Source organism: Sceloporus undulatus, chromosome 3, assembly GCF_019175285.1.
Source record: "Sceloporus undulatus isolate JIND9_A2432 ecotype Alabama chromosome 3, SceUnd_v1.1, whole genome shotgun sequence".
NCBI classification, from domain to species: Eukaryota; Metazoa; Chordata; class Lepidosauria; order Squamata; family Phrynosomatidae; genus Sceloporus; species Sceloporus undulatus.
Window position 1 is genome coordinate 32,468,431 of NC_056524.1, and position 22,463 is coordinate 32,490,893.

The 22,463-nt window shown below is 40.1% G+C and overlaps 1 protein-coding gene across 1 annotated transcript in view; it reads left to right on the forward strand.

The window, feature by feature from the left end:
- The window catches only part of MTUS2 (microtubule associated scaffold protein 2), a 464,127-nt gene that overhangs the window by 139,212 nt on the left and 302,452 nt on the right, over positions 1–22,463 (forward strand). Inside the window, exons 3-4 of the mRNA XM_042460986.1 lie at positions 3,389–3,629; positions 18,105–18,311. Coding sequence (XP_042316920.1) covers positions 3,389–3,629; positions 18,105–18,311 — 448 coding nt within the window. The remainder of the gene's footprint in view (positions 1–3,388; positions 3,630–18,104; positions 18,312–22,463) is intronic.

Consider the following 22,463-nt stretch of genomic DNA (forward strand, 5'->3'; position numbering starts at 1 on the left):
GTTTTGGCCATTTAGTAAATTCAAACAAAAATCCACCAAACAGTGATACCTTTATTGACCAACCAAAATGCACAATATATTTGTTGCAAGCTTTCGAAGCTCCAATGGCTTCTTCATCAGGCAAGATGTTACATACCAAACAGGAGAAAAATTAGAGATGTTAGTAAGATGCCTGCATTTTGTTGTTTCTGTACTTGGTATAGGGAGGGGATCTTTAGCAGGCTTTAAAAGCTGCTAAAAGGTATCACTACTTGGTGGATTTTTGTTTTAACTGAGAACAAATTACTTTTGCACTTTGAGCTCAGATTGGAATGGAAGCAATCTGAGAATAAGGGGGGAAGTGAGCGGAGGAGAGAGAAACTGGGACAGAGGATTACCTTGAACTGTCCCTGCTAAATCAGGAACAGTTGGTGGGTATGTACTTGTGCCTACTTGCCATCATTGCTGTTTTGTTTTGTTTTCCAAGCCTTCATTTCATCCCCTGGGCATTTCCCCCGTTTCCATTTTTCACTTTTGCAACACTCACTTGTACTTACATATAATACATTATTAGTGTTATATTAGAACAGTTCCCTTACCTAGCATGAACAAAGAAATCATCTGATAAAATTTTACTCCAGTAATGTCTGTGAGAAAAAGGAAAATTGATACATTGCTCCTTTTGTTGGCCAGTGTCTTCACCTAACTTTCTGTAGTGCCTACAGGCAGTAGTGCAGCAGGGCAAAAAGGCTGGGGAAGTGAAACAGCAAGATTGCTGGGATTGAAGCCACCGCTGTTGTTGCTGCCATTGCCATATTCCTTGTTCTCCTCTCTTCCTTCCATGGTTTGGAGGGTGTGGAGGAGTGTCTACCACCAAAGAAGAGGCAAGAACATACGTATATACTCAACAATGAGGCTGACCTCATATCTAAGTCTAAGGCAAGTTTTGGGGCCAAAATTATGAATTTTGATATGACCCATGGATAAGCTGAGGGTAAAAATTAGGGGCATGTATTGAAGGATGTAAAGGAAAACAGTGGCAAAGAACTTACAAGATTCCAGCAGGCATAACTATTTGTGCACACACTAAAGGCTGGATGGATGAGAGGATAGAATACACAGTGCTTCCAAGGCAGATTAAACTCTTCTGTTTCAACGTGTGTGTGTGTGTGTGTGTGTGTTAAAATAACAGTAGTTACATTGACCCGTGGATAAGTCAACTCAGTTTTTTTGGATCAATTTTTTAACCCAAATTTCTAGACCTATACATCTGTAGTGGCCATTTTCAGTGATTGATGGAAAATGACGGCAACAAAAGCAAGCAACAAAGGGCCTGAGAGGGTGATAGCAAGACATTTTGACAACCATTGACAAACCAGGGATGCAGAGGATTAACTGTGGCCATCCCAGCTGAGCCATGGCACTTGAAGGGTACATACCAGTAAGATTCAGGGCAGTATCCTATTGGAGAAAATAAATATCTTCTTTTGTTGCTTTGGTTGAGATGGGGCAGAGGTATATTCATTAATCTTTCAGATGACCATATATCCACTCAGGATAACATAATAAGATGAATTAGTTTGCCTACACTAATGCATGTATGTTATTACTAGGCATCACCTTTTAATTGAGTTATCATTACTCATATCATCTCAGTGTCCAATTTATTATTTTTCAGAGGCTTTGCACTAACTGCTTGCTTATTCAGCTCCATAAAATAATGAGCAGCAAGCTCATTTAAGAGCAAGACTCCTTAACTTACTGCCTTATAAAGAATGTCTGTTACTGTTCCCTGATATACAATGCAATCACTAGCTTTTCAGAAGTGAGTTCCACTGAGTTCCATAGAACTGACTCCAAGGAACAGGGTTGTAGTTTCGCTTTCTCTCAGGTATGTGTTTATAGGATTGTAAGTGAAGGTGGAGAATGCATTTAACTACATAATTAGAGGATAATTTTAACTGATACTTTTCTGCCTTACAGAGTTTGTAGTTTGTAGTTTTGTGTGGTACTTAAAAATCTCTGATAGAGATCAGTAACACACTCCATACCACCAGGGCTAGCGGTAGTCCAGAAATACATTTAAGAGGAATTGCTTTGAGCTCTCTAGAAGAAAATTTCATAGTGTTCCACAAAACTACAATCCCAGGATACTATAGAATGGAGTCATAATAATTAAAGTGGTTTCAAACTAGCATAGCTATATAATATAGCCTAGTGTACAGGGCAGATACACTTCAAGAAGTCACTAGCATATCCGCCAAAAACTCCACTGGCATAGATATACAGTTGGTCCTCTGTGTCCACAGATTGTGTATCCATGGATTCATCCATCTATGGTCTGAAAATATTTCAAAATAAGTAAGTAAGTAAATAAATAATATAATAATGCAAAATCCAAATCTTAATTTTGCCATTTTATATTAGGGACACCATTTCACTATGCCATTGTATATAACGGGACATGAACATCCATGGATTTTGGTATCCATGTGGGGTCCTGGAACCAAACCCCAGCGGATACCAAAGGCCCACTGTATCATCCAGGGAATGACCTGTTCGGTAACTTGAAAATTGTTCCCTTAACTCCTCCCTATCAGATATACTAGTCCTGGAGCTAGTCTAATGAATTCCCCCTGGGGGGAAAGAATAACAAAGACATTTTTATTCATACAAGTTTTTGGCAGCTACCTGGTTGCTGAGGAAAGAGACATTTAATGGATGTGTGCTGTACTTTCCAGTGCTTTAAACTGCCATTCATTCAATTGCATTTTCACATTAGAATTTGTTAAATCACATATTCCGGTAGCATTTTTGAGTTTGTATCTGTACCTTTGTAAAGTTAATTGTGTTGTCATAGTGCTGTTTTTTGTTATTTGTGTTAATGTCTAGCATCCCAGTTTTGGGACAATGGCAGAATATAAATCAAATAAATTAATAAATTTAAATAAAAGTTGAAGAGGGAAGGAAAAAATGATAAAGGCAAGAAGGAAAGAGTAAGCTCTCTTCTAGCCTCTCACACTAAGCCACTTTGGATGTTGTGGCTGCTTTGCAACAGAATTCACACACAAATGCATACACGCAGTTCATACACAAATGTTGTGCACTAGCTTCATTGCTCATTTCTCTGTATTCTATCTGACTGAAGAATTATCAAGCAACTTAAATGGAATACCATTATTTTATCTTCTGCTTTGAATGCTTGTGTGTTGTGGTGTCTATAAGAATATGAATGTTTTTATGTTTTTATATACACCACCCCATTTTTCAGCTCTGTCTGGAGCTCAAACTGACAATCACACTGGAAACTGTTGTTCTCAGTAGGTATATAGAGCTGGGCAAACCCATATAGTTTGTATCTTGGACTATTTTGGTTGAAGTAATGTCTCTTACATTTATATTTGTGTAGGTTGACGAAAGGCCCATGAAAGAAGAATTTTGCCCTCCACCATATACTCACTATGAGATGCCTCCTAGCTTCTATCGTTCGGCAATGATACTAAAGCCTCAGTTAGGACTTGGTGCTGTTTCCAGGTTACCATCTGCAAAAAGCAGGATTTTAATTGCAAGTCAAAGGTCTTCAACTGGCTGCATCCATCCACAGGGACCAATGACTAGCACACCGACAATTTTCCACCCTGATCCTACAGGTAAGCAACTTCACTGTCTGTCTTAATGAAAGCAGATAATTTAGGTTTTTTTCCAAATGTGTGTCTGTATGGGGACATTTAAAGAAAGGTAGAACTTGATACCCTCCAACATTTAACAAATAGGACATATAGGGGCTGAGGTACATGTGTGGTTAAAAGGGTTTTGCCAGGTAATAAGAGGGAAAAAGTTATTAAAGAAGAAGAATAACAAAATTACTATTTTCATAGACTCAAACAGTAGAAAAGGACCACAAGGACCATGTGTTTCAAGAATACATAAATAAAGTGCTTCCAAACCTTGGGCAGCCAAACTAAGGAACTCCAGAGAGGCATTCTGTTCCACTGTTGAACAGCTCTTACAGTCCAAAAGTTCTTCCTAATGTTTAGGTGGTATCTCGATTCTTGTCATTTGAATCTATTGGTTTGTGTTCTAGTCTCTGGAGTAGCAGAAAACAAGTTTGCACTATCTTCAATATGCCATCCCTTCAAGTATTTAAGGAAGGCTATCCTATTGCCTCTCAATCTTCTCATCTACAAACTAGACATATCCAGGTCCCTAAGCCAGTGTTACTTTAAATTTTTACCTTTGGAACCCCTCTTTACATGTGGGCAGTACACCGCCCCTTGATGTACTCTATGATTTTTTTATTTAGTATGCATATTTTCATTGGCATACTCATGTATATTCATATTTTAATATTTTATAAGGAAATAGCATTGTTCAAATTATAACAGCTTTGTTTAAGTAAATTCAGTATTTAATTCAATACATGTGTAAATTTTACACATAAAAAGTTTGGGAAGAAGAGGAAGAGAAGGGATCAGGGCCTCTAAATATTATACCCCTCTTCTTGAGCAACTCTTATGCCCCCATAGGGGTCCAGCCCCACCATTTGAGAACCATTGCCCTAAACCATTCATCATAGAGCTTGGTTTCCAAACCTGTCACCATCTTTGTACTCCTCGTCTGAACATGCTCTAGCTTTTTAAAGAAGAATTGTGGATTATGTAGCAATAGCAAGTACATTTTTATACCTCATATCAGTGCACTTAAGCACTCCCTAAGCGGTTTACAAAGTGTGAGCTAATTGCCCCCAACAATCTGGATACTCATTTTAGCAACTTTGGAAGAATGGAAGCCCGAGTCGAGCTTGAGCCCCTGGCTGGTATTGAACTCACAACCTTATGGTTTGTGAGTGAGTGGCTGCAGTACAGGCATTTAACCATTGCACCACCAGGGCTCATGTAGCGTTTAGGAAGGGCAAGAATCCGCTTTCTCGTCTCCTTGCCCTCATTTCCAAACCCTTTCCAGTCTAAATCTGATGTCTGCAGCTATCAGCACAAAAGGAAGTCATGGTGTTGCTTTTGTATAGCTGAGAGAGAGCAGGAGAAGGAAGAGGGGAGAGAAACTGGATCCTCCCTGGGATTGCTCTAAACATCGGATTCAAAGGAAGGCCTTTGGAAATGAGGAGGATGCAAAGTTTGGCAAAGTGGGAGAATGTACAGTGTTGGTGTTGGCTGGCTGAGAGAAAGGGTGAGGAGGGGTGTGTGTGAAGAGGTTGACCTTAGAAAGCAGCAACTACAAAGTTGTGAATAGTGAAAAACACAAATCTGAAACCTGCAAATATGGAGGGCTGACTGCAGTTATGTAGCAATAGCTATAGCAAATACTTTTCTATACCGCTTACCAATGTACTAAGCTGTTTACAAGGTGTAAGCTGATTGCCCCCAACATGCTGGGTGCTCATTTTACTGGCCTCCAGAAGAATGCCAGGCTGAGTCAACCTGGAGCCCCTGGCTGGGACTGAACTCACAACCTTGTGGTTTGTGAGTGAGTGGCTGCAGTACAGGCATTTAATCACAGCACCACCTGGGCATCCTGTGTGTTATATGTTCCTGTTTACAAGTTCCTGCTTTGGCAAAACTTCCAAGAAAGAAAAAAGTTAGTATAATGAAAAAGTAGCAAATTTCTGAGGCAGGTCATGAACATGTCTAGTCAGAAATATCCCAGAGGATGGTTAGGGAACTTTTTACATCTTCAAATGTTGAGATTTCTTGTATCCTGCTTGCAATGGCTGGTATATATATCATGTGATATATCTTAAGCATCCTTAAGAGTTTCATCTCTTCTGACAGCAAAATGGAGCAGAAGAGAAGGAAATGACAGTGTGATATCTGGAGAATTTCTAGACATTATAGGCAGGGTGGGGAAGAACACATTTGGATTTTCTGGGATACTGGTTTTGGTGCATGTAACATATAGCACAGCTTTCAGTGGCCTCCCTAGTAGCGTTCCATGTGGTTGTATTTTATATCTCCATGCTGGGTTTATAAATCTCTTGGAAAAATTGTAAACAGTTTAGAAGGAAATATTTTAAGTATTCAGCTGACAACACCTAGTTCCGTTTTATTACATTATTGTATCAGTAGAAGCTGTTTATACTCTCCAGGCAAACAGATTGCATTATTTGATAAGGTTGTCAATCTTGTATACATTTCCTTTATTCTTGCTGAATATGTAAATAGCTAGGTATAACTTTAAACAAATGTCATTTTGTCGATCATATATTCATGTGTGAGCTTGTAATCTCAAGGCAGACCAGAAGCATGACTGGTATAGGTTTGATCCTGTCCAATTGTTACCTGGAAGTCCTATTGAACACAATGGGACATATACACAAAATACTGCAAGATGGTGGGAGCAAATTCTGTTGTTGCGTCTGGTAGCAATTACACCTTACATTTCTATACCACTTCATAGTGAACTAAGCACTCTCTAAGTGGTTTACAATGTACTAGCCAACTGCCCCCAACAAGGTGGGTACTCATCTATGAAAGGATCAAATGCTGAGTCAACCAGAAGCCCTGTGGGATAAAACCCACAATGTTGTGGCTGCACTACTGGTATTTAACCATTGTACCACCAAGGCTCCTTAGGATTTTTAGGCTCCAGAGTAAGTGTCTAATTTGCTCAGGCACCATTTTCATTCATCTTTGGATGATGCCATCTGAATATCAGAACACAGATTCAAAGCAACCAATAACATTTACTTATACAGTCACCCCTCTGTTTTCGCGGACTTGGAGTCTGCATCCCTCAGAAATACATGAGGGGCAAATGAAGGGTGACACAATGGGGTGCATGCCCAAGGTACATGCACGGCAGTGTGCACAGGAGTGTACCACCATCAGAATCAATAGGGACACCAATATCAGTGATTTTCCGTTTTCATGGGGGGGGGGCAGTGGAATGGATCCCCTCAAAAACAGAGGGGTTACCGTATTCCTTTCAGTTCTAAAACAGACAAGACTACAGCCTGGGGTACTGGAAGAAGCTTCTAAACATTGCTTCACAAAGATCCCATAGATCATTTGAAGACATAGCCATGTTTGCTGGGATCAACATGCAAAGGGATTTTGAAGTACCTTTGAGATCACATATTGCTCATTTGGTCATTGGCCACCAGAAAGTTAAAAAAAAGTTAGTAAATTTGTATTACTTCCAGTCTGGATGTTCTTATGTAACAGAAGTAGCAAATGAAGTTACTTTCAGAAATGTTGAATATGTACAATACATTACCTGGTGTCATGTACAGGAATATTTCAGTTGAGAAATCCAGGCTTTCAGTAGTAAAACAGAAAAAGTTTTATTCAGATGTTCTATAGATGTTCACCACAGCTGTGTGTTGTTAGGAATTGGACTCCACCATTAAAACAGTATAATTAAAACACATCATAATTGAAATTTTGAGTGGGCTAGCACCTCATTTGCCCATAAACCCAAACAAGTTCCCTTTCTCCTTTTTCCCTTGGTTGCTCCTCCTTTTGCCCCATATCATCCATTCTAAGGAGACTAGCCTTGAATCCCCAGGCATAGTCTATCCTCCTTGGAATGTGAGCTATAGTTATACTAATTTAATTGTGGCTATGTGTCCCATTATTCATACAATACCCTATAAGATACTATGGGCAAGCAAAGAAATGGCAGGCAAGCTGAAAGATTGATACCTGGGGATTGTCATGATGGTATGTAAAAGGGGTCTGTGCTATAAGTGTGTTTTCCATCCCACATGATGCTCAGGACATGGCTATATCGATTATTTCTTTTATACTCTTATCTTTCCTTTCAGAAGCTCAAGGCAGCATACCTGGTTTTCTCTCTGATATTTGACCCTTACAACACTGTGAGATAAAGTACTAAACCAGCCCAAGATCACTTGGTGAGCTTCTTGGCTGACTGGAATAGACCCTGGATCTCTGCAGTCTTAATCTGACACACTACCTGCAATGCCACTATAGTATCACATTTCCAGGTCATTATGACTCTCCCCTTCCATTTGTGATCATTTGATGGGTCATAAAATGACCAGCCCTATTCTTGCAAAAATGTGATGTTCTTTATCTCTGCCAACATATTGCCTCTTAATTTGATACACTGTTGGGTTGCATCTTATCTCTTTTCATCTCTCTTAGTGCTTTTATGTGATATTAGAGGAACAGAATCAAGTACAGCTAGGATAATTAGGCTACAAAAAAGAAAGATGATGAAATGCAAGCACTAAACAGGAACTTTTCCACTCATTATTTTTCAGGCACTTGAAAGAAATGACTTTGTGGGAGTGAGCAGGAGGAAAGGAATAAAGGAGAGGGAAAAATAATTGATGGGTATGGCTGTTGACAATAGTTTTTGTACGTTAGACATGGGAAATGTGCCCTTCCATCTCCTTCCCCGTTTTGAAAATTGTGGTCACTGTGTACATTATATTTTAGCTACAATGCACATTATTTAGGGAAGTAGTGTTGATGCCCTATTCGCATTATGTACAATTGATCAAGGCAAACTTATTTTGCCACCTGTGATAAAAGACAAACTACCCAAGCATCAATACAGAAGCCAGTTGGAGTGGCAGCTAGACTTATTCCAAGGCTGGTGATGGGACATTTTCTTCCTCACTAGATGGCAATAGGCTAGCTGATGGCATGGAGGGATAGTTGTTTAGGTGCTTCCCAAGCTATCAAAAGTGGAGAAACTGCAATTATATTTTTACAATGTGTGCCAAAGTGGTACCGTATTTGTGCCCATTGGCTACAGCTGTTTCTTTCTTTTCTGGAAAATTGCCAGGGACGAGCAGTGGAAGACTCATGGGCCAGCACCAGTTCAGAGACTGCCAGTTTGAGTAGCACTGGCCTGGACATACAGCTCTGTACTCAAATGGAGGGGAACAACCAGGAGATTGACATTGCTGCCCCCTTTGCATCACCAAGCATTTGCCACTCAGATGACTACCTTACTCTGCCCAGTGGTAGAGCCAGCCCTGTGATTTATGGAGTTCACCTGCATGAGTGCTATACTGTACCTGGAGTTTTCCTGGACAGAAATGTCTCAGATGAACTGAGGAACCTAGCTGTTCTTCTGTCATCCAATAACTACTTCTATTCCTAGTTGTCGGATCATATAACTCCCTAGCTGAAAAAGCTTTACTGGCTGCTGGTCCATTTGCAGGCACAATTGAAAGTGCTGGTTTTGACCTATAAAGCCTTATGGTTTAGGTCTATAAAGCCCTATGGCTTAGGATCTTTCCATATGAGCCTGGCTAAGTCTCATGTTCTTTAGTAGAGGGCTTTCTTGCCATCCCACCTCACTCCCCGGCTTGGCTGGTGAGGACACTTGGTAGCTGCTATTAGGCTTTGGAACTCCCTGCCAAGGGAGGTTAGACATTCCCCTCTCTGTTGTCTTTTCCAGCAGTCAAAGACCTTCCTTTTTTAAAAGGCCTTCAGCCTTAACTGACAAGTGTAGATTGATATTAAAATTAGGTGTGCTGTTTTTAGTACATAACGTGCATTATTAAGTGTCTTAACTCTTTTTAATGTTATTGTTTTAAAATAGTATTTTTCATTGGATGTACGGTTTAATGCTTTTAAAACTTTTGTATATCATATTGTTTTAGGTATTCTGTTTTGATTTATACTGTAAGCCCCTTTGAGTCCCATTTGGGAGAAAGGTGAGATATAAATCAAACAAACAAGCAAATAAATTGTTTAGTTCTAGAGTCTTTTTTGTAGGCAGTGGCATCACTAGGGTTAGAGTCAACCTATGGTCACTATGCCATTGACCTCCTTCCATACCACACTATACAGAATCTTTAGTCATGTTCTTTTATGCTATTGCTACTCATTAATCATAATGCCTATACATCACTGAATGTAGTAACATAGTTGTGACATAGACAACTAGCAAAATTAAAATTATGCTTTTAAATTTCAGTATCATATACATAGCCTAAATTTATACACACATATAACAACAACAACAACAACAACAACAACAATAATAATAATAATAATAATAATAATAATAATAATAAATTTATTTATATCCTGCCCAATCAGCGAGGAATCTGGGCGGCTAACAACAATTGAAGTACAATAAAAATAAATTAAAAAATAAACTAATCCCCTCCCAGCCCCCCAGCCATATAAAGCAGATAATAACAATAAGCAATCTCAATACAGTGGCAATCAATAGGAAAACATGAAAATGTTACAAATCAAACAATGTTCATAGATAATCCTTTCCCCAACCCCTCAGTGCAAGTCCACATCAAAACAATATTAAGCAAATTAAATATAAACATAACATAATACCTGATAGAAAAAACATAAAAATAGCAATTACGTACAATGTGTCAAAACCATAATCCATATAACATAATAAACATCGAAACTACAATTTATCACAATTAATAAAAAAACAAATATGACAGATCAAAGTTCAAAGGAGGCAAAAACAGTTTCCATGACTGCCTGCCAGGCCAACGTCCCAGGAGCCGACACAGGCACCTCCTCTCCTCCTCTTCCAAGCAAGGGACTGATGAAGTGTGATATACACAGTTTCATGTGGTTGAAGTAAAAATTTGGTAAGAAGCTATGTTTTTAAAGAATTTTTTTTAAAATTATACTGGACTCTCTACTCCATTGTTTATTTCATCCTTTATTTCTGTACAGAGGTGTCTTTTGGTAATTGGAAGTGGGTTATATTCTACACACATTATTTTCTTTGATAGAACCCTTTAGTTTGGGTTTTTTTGTTTGTTTGTTCTTACATCTGGGTTTTTTGGTAGGGACCTTTGTTGGTTTGTTGTAAATGAGGAGAGTCATGATCATCTGCCTTAGGAAGCCTATCCAGGCTCCTTGAACAGTGAGGAGTAAACAGTGAGCAGGAATGCATAAGCATTTTGTTTCAGTTTGTAAGAAGAATTGACTGTCACTGGCAAATTTCACATTCACATTCAGGTTGGATTTTTTAAAATAATTTTTACAGTGTGAATACGAATACCCAAAATGATGAGAATTCTTTGTCCAGGTCCAGGTACAAACCATTTCACTGCTGAGGTGAAAGAAGATGGTGTCCCATCCTATGTATTGAAGGCAGCTTTAGGAGTAGTTAAAATTTATTTCAACACTTTCAATGGGACAATGTATTTTACTTTTTCTCAGACAGTGGACTAGTTTAGGGGCTCAGGACAGGTTGTGTCGCACACTCAGCTTTGGGATCAAACAGAGTCTGTATATATGTATTTTGTTGTTGTGTGCCTTCAAGTCATTTCCAACTTATGGTGACTCTTAGATGAATCTATCATGGGTTTATCATGACAAAATTTGTTCAGAGGTTTGACATTGTTTTCCACTGAGGTTGAGAGCATGTGGTTTGTCTGACATCACCCAGTGTGTTTCATGGCTGAGTTGAGAATTAAACCCTAGTCTCCAGAGTCACAATCCAACACTCAAATCGCTGTGCCCTGCTGGCTCATAGCACATGTTATATTCCACTGAGATATGTCTGTTTTCCATCAGTCTGCCAACATAATGTCTATTTAAATGCTTCATAATATACCCACATTATGTCATATTTCTTGCAGTATGGTGGCTGAAGCCTCCACAATTTTTTTCAGATGTCCTTACTGCTTAGGGGTTAGGTCTGTCCCATGTCAGTCAATCTGAGCATGAAAACACTTTCATGTTCTCTGACAGGGAATAGCAGAAGTGTCAGCGAGATTGATTATCGTACAGAACCTACAACAGTGTTAAATTCCTTAACTGGCTTAAGGCAGTTTTTGTCCAATCTACCTGTTCCTTTTGGTAGATCAGATCAAATTAACTCCAGAGATGAAATTGTATTGTATAAGATCTGAAATAGCTTTTGTACAAAAATGCTAAAATATTGCTAACTTTAAAAAGGAGGAGTTTTCAGAGGCCCCAGAGACACAGTATTGTCATATACTGTCATTGTACTGTCGTATAGGTTAAAACCTAAAGAAGATAGCACTTCCCACAAATTAAAATGGAAAACCAATAAATGTGCAAAGGTTTGCTGAAGGATATCCTTTGCTGCTATTATTATTATTATTATTATTATTATTATTATTATTATTATTATTATTATCCTTTATTTATAAAGCACTGTAAATTTACTCAGTGCTGTACATACAATCTTTTAGTCAGACGGTTCCCTGCCCTCAGGCTTACAATCTAAAAAGACACGACACAAAAGGAGAAGGGAATGGTGGTGGGGAATAGGATTCAGCCATTTAAGGTAATATAATGCCAATATTGCTCCTCAGAGTTTGAAAATGGCTGTTAAATGAAGCATTAAGTTTATACACTGAAACTCACTGTAAGGAAGCAACCAGTGGTGGTTGGTGGCTGACATGTCACGGAGGCATTGAATCCGCTCTGGATCCCACATGGTATTCTTGCAGACAAGCTAGACAATGTGACTGTTAGGTGGATTTGTAATTGGTTGACCGGCCCAACCCAAAAGGTGCTCAACAATGGATTCTCTTCATCCTGGAGAGAAGTGACTAGTGGGGTGCCAGAGGGTTCTGTCCTGGGCCCAGTGCTATTCAACATCTTTATCAGTGACTTGGATGAAGGAATAGAGGGTATGCTTATCAAAATTGCAGATGACACCAAATTGGGAGGAATAGCTAATACCCTAGAGGACAGGATCAAAATTCAAGAAGATGTTAATAGATTAGAAAGCTTGGCCAAAGCTAACAAAATCAATTTCAACACAGAGAAATGTAAGGTACTGCACTTACAGCAGAAAAATGAAATGCATAGATATATGATGGGAGACACCTGGCTGAACGAGACTACATGTGACAGAGATCTAGGAGTCCTAGTAGACCACAAGTTGAGCATGAGCCAACAGTATGATGCAGTAGCTAAAAAGGACAATTCGATTTTAGGCTGCATCAGTAAGTATAGTGTCTAGATCAAGGGAAGTAATAGTGCCACTCTATTCTGCTTTAGTCGGGCCTCACTTGGAATACTGTGTCCAGTTCTGGGCACCACAATTAAAAAAGGATGTTAACAAGCTGGAGCATGTCCAGAGGAAGGCAACCAAAATGGTGAAGGGCCTGGAAACCAGGCCTTATGAGGAAAGATTTAGGGAGCTGGGTATGTTTAGCCTGGAGGAAGAGAAGGTTAAGAGGTGATATGATAGCCCTGTTTAAGTATTTGAAGGGGTGTCACATTGAGGATGGAGCAAGCTTATTTTCTGCTGCTCCAGAGACTAGAACACAGAACAATGGATACAAGCTTCAGGAAAAGTGATTCCATCTCAACACCAGGAGGAATTTTCTGACAATAAGAGCTGTTCAACAGTGGACACACTCCCTTGGGGTGTGGTGGAGTCTTCTTCATTGAAGGTCTTTAAACAGACACTGGATGGACATCTGTTGGGGATGCTTTGATTGTGATTTCCTGCATAGCAGGGGGTTGGAGTGGATGACCTTGTGGTCTTTTCCAACTCTATGATTCTATTATTTTACTCCAGACTGAAGAGGTTCTATCCAAATTGCTGAATCTATTTTGGGAGGGTGGGTACAGCCCATTGGGTAGCTCCATTAAAGTCCAAAGAAATCCTGAAGATTCTCCACCCCACTGACATAGGAGTCACCAGCCATCACTGGACACAGCAGGAATCAAAATAAGGATTTCTTTAACTAGAATGAGTGTTAGAATATAAACCATCCAGATCTTCCCCTGCTTCTAGCTTTTGGCAGCTTCTGTCCCATGCTAGTCCTCAAGATGTAACACATAAAATAAATCTTTACCATGTGAGTAACTTCTACTGTGGTTTGTATGTATAGCTTTTACTATATTGTAATGGAATCTATAATTAATTGTTTTAGAAATATGCAATTTGTGAGTGTGGATTAGGGCAGGAAAACTTCTCCAGACAAACTGTCAATTTCGATCAAGTTTATGTACCTGAGCGGTGCCATCCTCTCCCTAACCACTAAATCAAAAATTGCCAGAAGTTTTTTTTGTTTTGTTTTTTGTTCTTCAAAAATTAATGTTAAATAGTATGAATGTGGGCCAGTGGTCTTTTCAAAAGATGAAACCACTCCTGGAAGCTTCCAGAAGTGGCTAGTCATTCTGTATATAAAAAGAGAGTCTGGGGCATGAACAAATATATGTGCCAATACTTAGCCCATTCCTGTTGTCAGTATTAATAATTTGTGATTTTAACAATGACAAGCATCCTGTTCACTAGTTGCTAGATTGCAAATTACTAGATTACCATCTCATTATTGCTGGGGAGTCATGTTTAAGGTCATTAATGCCCAGACATGACCCCTCCCCAAAATTTTACATTTGCAGTTTGACCAAACCATTTTTTGAGGTTCTGGAAATCAGAGTGCTTGGAAATAACATTTACAGCACTCTTCTGATTGTGAGACACGCAGTTGTGGTAGGACTTCCATGAGTCTCTCCAGCTGCCTATGCTTGATGAGCCTCACGACTGGGAAAATGCTGCAGACATTATTTCCACATGCCCTGATCTTCAGTGCCTTGGAACTACTTTTGTTAGGGCACTGCCAGGCCAGAAGTTTATGTTTTTCCAGAGTGGCATCATTAGATGTAACTATGATGACAGAGCCGCATCATTATAGTTACACTGACGACAGAGGGTCTCAGCTAAAGTGTTTTGATATAGATTGTTAGCCACCATGAGCTCCTATGAGGAAGCGTGGAGTATCAGTGTAGCCCAGTCCAACCCAATCCATCCATCATTAAAATGCAACACCTCAGTCATATGCAGCATCCATGTGCTACCATAACATATAGGTGAGTGAGGTTAGAGGCTGTTGGCGGCCATAATGTCTGTGAGGGATTGAATCCACTCCACTCTGAAATGTAAAGGAGCCATCGGTGCTTAAATTTATTTGGGGGAGGGGAGGTCTAATACCTTGAATAGCTTCTTTTAAATGTGAAGTCGAAGCTTCTTTTAAAGTCTGGATTAAAACCCAGAGCAGATTTATTACCCCACTGATATTGAGGCCACTAGTCTCATATGGTGACATTTGTATACAGATACTCAGTGAAACTGCAGAAATCTATGTGGAGTGGAAGCAGCAGATTTCATATAAGAATTGACACTTGGCACCCTGGGAAAATGCTCTATAATACACTCCAACAGATTACCTTGTACCAAAAGCAAGTTATCTTACTCATGGAGTGGGCAGGTTGTAGCCTTCCACAAGTACTGACACTCCCATCATCCCTAAACAGCCCAGTTAATAGTCAGGGATGGTATAAGGTGCAGCCTGAGAACAGCCACAAGCGGCGCATCCTGTTGCACAAAAACCATTCCTGAGAAAAGCCCATCCACTATTTTCTGGAAATGGAGATAAAATAGCTGTTGAACAGGTAATTAGGAAGTTCTAAATAATAAAAGACACCAGATGGAAAATGCATGTGCTGTGACTCTTGTTAAGAAGACTGTATTAAATTTTACTACTTTACACTTAATTTGTCGCTGAAAAATGTAGTGCCCCACCGGAGAGTGTTTTAGTCTTATGGGCCTCTTTCCATTAATTTCCTTTTATGTCAACTTTGACAGCCCTTTCACATACTTTTATCTGTATTATGTTTGGGTTTTCTGACATTAATTAGTGTCGTTATCATTAATGTGGCAGATTCTCTTCCCGCCTAAGCAGGAAGCAACCAGGAGGTTACTGTCAACTCCACAGGACAAGAAGGAGGTTGGATTCTGACAACACCAAGTTTTAGGGAAGAAAAGGATTAGGACGGCTGCCCATGTTTCTCTCCTGCCACAGTTGAGGCTGTAGAGTGGAAAGATTCTAGCTTTCCAAATCCCCTCACCTACACACTTAAGCAAATGGATCTAAGAAATAGTTTCAGCTTCACATGACTTTAGCAGTTACCTTATCAACTGTTCTTTGCTGTGATTTAAAAATAGAGTGAACCCTTTATTCTAATTCCCTCATGGTCCTATTGTCAAGCACATAAGATCAGACCCAACACCAGGCTAGTTCACCTTCCTGTTTTCCAAAGCAGTCAACTTGATGCTTATGGAATGCCTAATAGCAGGACATGAGCACAATCGCACCCTCTCACTGTAATGTTATTTGGAAATGTGAGAACTCTGATATAAGAAGTAGTGTACAGTCATCAAGAGTGCAGGTAGTTGATATCCACAAGCCTTGTTTTCCATGGGTGTCTAGTCCCTTTTAATCAGCACAGGATGTGGAAGCAAATTGGCCAGCTGAACTATATACTGCATGAAGAAGTATTCCTTTTTGTCTGAAGTGAGTCTCATCTATTCATTTGCAGTGGATAATCTGGGTTCTTGGGATTAGTATCCATTTTCTCTGTGCCATGCATAATTTCATAAATCTCCATCATGTCCCTCTTACTTGGCTTTTCTCTAAAATAATTAAAAATACCCAATGCTATAGTCTTTCCACAGAGGGATGGTAATCCCCTTACAATTTTGGTTGCACTTTTGAACTAAAATTGTATTGAGCTGTACAATATCCTTTTTAGAACTTTGATGAGAAGAACTTTACACAATACACTCTTCCCTCCACATTCACTGGGGTTAGGGGCACAGGACTCCCATGCATGTGGAAAAACCACAAATAACAAAAACACTATGTTTTTACCTGAGAGAACACCTCTCTAGGAATCTCTGTGCAACTCTGTGGTCAACATCTGCCAGATATTGAACATAGAATTGTGCTGGATGAGCTACAAATGCCTAGTGGCGTGTTCTCTCTAGGAATCTTTAGGTCCTTCAGTGCAACTTTTAAAGTTGACCATAGAGTTGTGGTGGAGGACCTAGAGATTCCTAGAGAGAACATATTAATAAAATCTGTGAATAATCAAAGCCGCAAAAGTTAAAGCCGCAAATGTGGAGGGATGAGTGTATTCAGAGTGCTTGTATCATTGCTTTGTTTTATAATATTGCATTACAATATATGAAGTTTTATTTTCCTAATGATTGTTAATATATAGTCAACACAGTTTTCATCTATCCACCATGACTATATCTATCATAATAAAAGCCAGTGGCTGGCTTCCTGTTAGTTACTTACACATACACATGCACAGCATACACTTATGTATGTCCCTTGAGGGCTATTTTCTTTCCCTCAGACTCCATCCAAAAACCTCCCACATCCAGCAGCATTTAATCCCTTGGAGGGGCTGCTGCTGCTGCTGCTTCATATTAGGGGGATTCATTTTTCAAATGAAAACTAAGATAACATAAAAACAGAGCCTGGAACTTTTTCTTGGACTACATCTCCCAGAATCCCCCAGTCACCATGATCATTTTTCAAGTGTTTTCAAGATTAAAACTCAGAGCAGATTTATTACCCCAGTGATAGTGAGGTCACTAGTCTCCACTATGTATGGTGACATTTGTATACAGATACACAGTGAAACTGCAGAAAACTATGTAGAGTGGAAGCAGCACATTTTATATAAGAATTGACATTTGCCACCCTGGGGAAATGCTCTATAATACACTTCAGCAGGTTACCTTGTACCAAAAACAAGTTTCCTACTCATGGAGTGGGCAGGTTGTAGTCTTCCATAAGTACTGGCACTCCCATCATTCCCATTATAAAACCGTAAGATGAGCCCTGCTGAAATCAGAGTAAAGACCTTGCAGAAGACATGTCACATCTCCCTACTTCAATCCTATTAGTACTTTGTATTTTGCTAATATGCCATGTGATTGTGTAAAATTTAACAAGTCCCTTATAAATAAAAATAAAATAAATAATAAAATAAATAAAAACACATATTCCTAGCACATTTTTGCATGCCATCATGCTAAAGGGATTTATTGAGGTATTTCCACTAATGTTTTTTTTAATCCACTGGATTAAAATAAAAGGAAATGTTATTTACTCATTTATTTATTGTATTTATAGGCTACTTTTCTTCTGGCATGTGACCCAAGCTGGTTTACAACTGCTAAAAACTAACTTTGACAAAGCAAAGAAAATGATCCAGATTAGATGTAACAATTGCTTGTCCCGCACTCCTAAAAAAGACTCTGCCTAAATGCAATGTGTGTTTTTCTGTCTTTCTCCTGTGACATGCCTATATTTGAAAGTTGTCATATGACCTTTTAAAAATTCTTTGCAGTTGATCTTAAGAAGGGGACCAGTCCAAATGCTTCAAAATCGAATCTTCCCAAACCATGCCCATCAGGACTCCGCCCTCCTGGTTATTCACGCTTGCCGGCCGCTAAACTGGCAGCCTTTGGTTTTGTCAGGAGTTCAAGCATCTCCTCAGTCTCAAGCAACCAATCGAATGACAGCGTCCAGAGTGATCCAAGCAGAACAGCCAATCGTAAGTCAGACAGCATTATTCTCATCCCAGAAATGAATTCCATACACTGGAGAGGGAATGGGGACTGAAGGAAGATGAAAAGATGGATATGCAGTCCTTAATTATGAAGTTGTTAATGCTTTCTTTCTCTCAGTGCCCATTTCTGTGGGTGCAGCATCCACAATGCCTACATTTGAATTTTGTGAAATAATGATGGATGAATAATTTCTTATGACAAATTGTTCAGATAGGGTTTTACTTCCCAGGTTGCTAAAACAAAATGCATCTCATGCAGGTCTGCATTTTCCCCCATTGTCCTTTTTACCTGTTTGACGAATTATCCCTTTTCCAAGCTGATGTAAGTAAATAAGCACAACAAGATGCCCTGCGTCAGCACACCACAATCAGAAAATACAGACACTTAAGGGGAAGATTATGTGAAATAAGCAGTCTATCCTTTCTCATTTGCTCTTGTTCTGTTTATCTCTTCACTGTAGCCAGAGCCGAGTGCAGTTTAGGAAGCTAATAAAATCATGCTAGAGATTTCAAATAGGATCAGAATTTTGGGATTTATACACATGTGCTCTGTGGGTCTCCTTTTCTGCTGTGGCAAAGAATCCTTGGCTGAAATGCCACCTGAAATCCTATTTTCTGTAGCTAATGTTAATTTTATTAAGTACAAAATGATTTCACAACACAGCGTGCATTCCTCGTGGAACCGTTACATGCCATGCACTCAAAAGACAGTCAGGGATTGTTGTGGTTGTTGTTTTTAATGCCAGTTCATCTCTTTGAAGACCAGCTTCTGCATGAACCGTGTCAATTTCAAAAGCAACTGTTATCATTCTAGAAGTGGTTCAGATTGAAGCTACCAGCTTGCATAAAATGCCAGAGGCATTTGGATGCCGTTGAGTCCTAAATCTTTCAGTGTTTATGTTAATTTTAAATGCATAACAATAAATACAACAAAACAAAAATATAGGCCACTATCAATCCAAATGACTTCCTTGTGCTTGTATCACAGAGTCATGTGGGTTCTCTGAGTGGCACTGAAATACCAATATATGCTGAGATCCTTATGGCACTATCACAATACTCTGTTCTGCATGGTATAATGAATAGGAAAAGGAGTGAAGAGTGAGAAAATATAGTTCCATGTATATTCAATGTAACTTCAATGTGTTTTTTTAAATGCAAGGGTAGCTGTGCTGACCATAATACAAAATCCAAAGTGTGCATTGTGGTGATACCTCTGTTAGACCAACCAAAAGGCACAATATTAATCATGCGAGCTTTTGAAGACAGAACCAGCATCAGGTAGTGATCTGAGCATTGGATTATGACTCTGGTAACCAGGGTTCAAATCCCTGCTTGATCATGGAAAGCCACTGGGCTTCTCCACCTTGGGCAAGTCACACATTCTCAGCTTCAGAGGATGACCCACTCTGAAGAAACTTGCCAAGAAAACCACATGATAGGTTCACTGCCTTAAGGTCGCCATAGGTCAGAATTAACAATTTTCAGTTTCCAGCCCATTTGGCTTCTCTGAATGGAATGTAGGGAGAGTAGCAACTTGTCCCTTGCTTCAGGCAGCAAACTATCTCAAGCTAGTCTGGTTCAAGTAATTTTGCTGTCTGAGGTAAACCTGAAAATGCACCCACCAGGCCTCCATCACCATTATTAACCTTTATTTATGAAGCGCTGTAAATTTACACAGCGCTGTACATGCAATCTTTTTAGTTAGACAGTTCCCTGCCTTCAGGCTTACAATCTAAAAAGACATGACACAGAAGGAGAAGGGAGTGGTGGAGGGAAGGAGTAAGAGGTCCAGCAGTTCCTCTCTACCTCCGAGGCCTGGACCAAGGCAGATGGACTGGAGGGAGGGCTTGGCTTCAAAATGGAAGGTTAATCTTCATCCAGGGAAAATGCATACTCTCAAGTAGGATAATACATATACAATACATAGCAATACAGGAAATGGTTTGATAAACAGGCACTAAAAGAACATCAGATGGTAAGCGACAATTATGCAATGCCTGGGAAGGCACCATTGGAAGCAACATGTTAGTTTAGGTGGCAGGAGCTAGAAGATTAGTATATCTACATTCCTGTAATCTAGCCATAGCTTGGAAATAATGAGTTATAAGTAACACTAGTTAATTTTGAGTGAACAAGGTTGTAAGACCAAAATTACTTCATTGGTGAAATAAGTAATGGTTTCTGCCTACTTTCAAATGTTACTCTTAATGAGTGGCAAAACCTGCTAACACTCTAATGAGGAATAGAATGAATTACATTTTAAAAGTAAATTTCCAAGCATTATTGATACTGGAGGGAACAGTTGCAGAGAACATGAGGAATAGCAGGAAGGCTGTTCCCATGTCTCCCATCTGAGGCAGTCACCTCATTCTTCTGAATGGTAGGGTTGGTCTTGCTGATGTCATAGGAGAATTACTTAGGAGAAATGTAGGCCCGGTATAGAAGGGCCTTACGTGACGTCCTTGTCACGTGCTAGAGTTGCCTCGGGGCGCTCCGCCCACATGCAGCCTAACGCTAGCAAGTGACAGGGGCGTAATCATGGTGGCCTCCTGTCCACACAGGGGCCGGCATGATTACGTCACGCACACCCCGTGTCCAAACAGCGAGGCACGTGTGTGATGTCATTGCACTGTCCCAGGCCTGGACACGGCTGCAATGGAGCTCTGAAACGGAGCTCCTTCTGTGGGCACGCCTCGTTCCAACAGCCACCGGAACAACGCCTGGGGAAAGGGGCCAAGCAGCCCCTTTCTCCCCTAGCTGTGGCTCCTAGGGTGTCCTGGGGCATGAAGCCCCAAGGAAATCCCTTTTCGGTACCAGAGAGAAGTGGCATTTTGCCACTTCTCCCTGGTCCCGAAAAGCACCAGATTGGGACCTCTGGGCTGCCGGTGTGACTGCCCTGGCCCCAATCTGTGGAGTAAAGGGGCGTGTGCAGGCTGCCCCAAAGGGGTGGTCTGTACCTCGCTGTAGACAAATATTCAATGTGTAATAAATGAAGGGGCTGTACACACAGCCACTAAGGGGTGCCACGGCAGCACCCCTTTCCTAGCCAGATTAGGGCCACGGAAACTGCATTCTGTGGCCCTGATCTGGCCTTTCCAGGGTGCAAAAAGGAGCCGCAAAAAGTGGCTCTTTTTTGTGCCCTGAAAAGGGCACAATAGCTGTGTCACTGCAGCTTGAAGGCACTCATTTGCTGCTGCAGACAGTTCTGTGATGCCACACGCCATGTGGATTGGCATGCGGCATCATGGCGCCCTGGGGGTGGAGTCAGTGTATGTGTCATGTGGACACGACCCCTGCCTCAGCCCCCAGGCAGGCCTTTCTGGCTGATCTGAACAGCCCCGAAGTGTGCTGACCCTCATGTATCTTTTTGCCTGTACTTACTCAGCTGTGCAGTTGCATTACAGCGTTATGTTCAGAATCAAACACTTCAGCAAATGAGGTACAAGAAAATATATGGTATCAAGTACCCTGTGCAAAAATGAAAAATCAGTTTCTCAGATTTATTAATTATACAATTAGATAATTACACTCTGCAACTGCATTGCCTATCCTTTGGAAACTGAAATTGCTTCACATTTTTCCCAATTATGAAAATCATGCTTGCATGAAAAGCAATATTATTAACAGTTTGTTTCCTTCCACAACAATGCATTTAAACATCTACTTCAGGCTAAAAGTCTACAGGGCTGCATAATTGGATACACAATATTGGCTGTGTCTACTACAATGTTTCCAGAGGAGGCATAGATTTGGCATGTGAGGTTTATGTATGAATCAACTGCTTTTCCTCAGGCAATATCTGTTATTCCATCTGCACTTGTGTGTGGGTAGTGGGGGGAGGGTACACGGAGAAAATCCACAGAATACATAGGGTGCAAATGAATTTAGATTCCTATACAAATCTGGAAAGGACACCGTGTCCCATCTAACAAGAGACTTGTTTGCCAAAACTGTATTTTGTTATTAACTGTTTTGACAAGTCACCTTGTCACCAACAGCCATGCTCAGATGTTGCAGAATCAGGGCCATGGCTTCCTTGATTGAGACTGTTCATCTGTAGTACAGTCTTCTTCTTTTCCTACTGTCTTCTACTTTTCCAAGTATTATTGTCTTTTCTATGGTGTCATGTCTTCC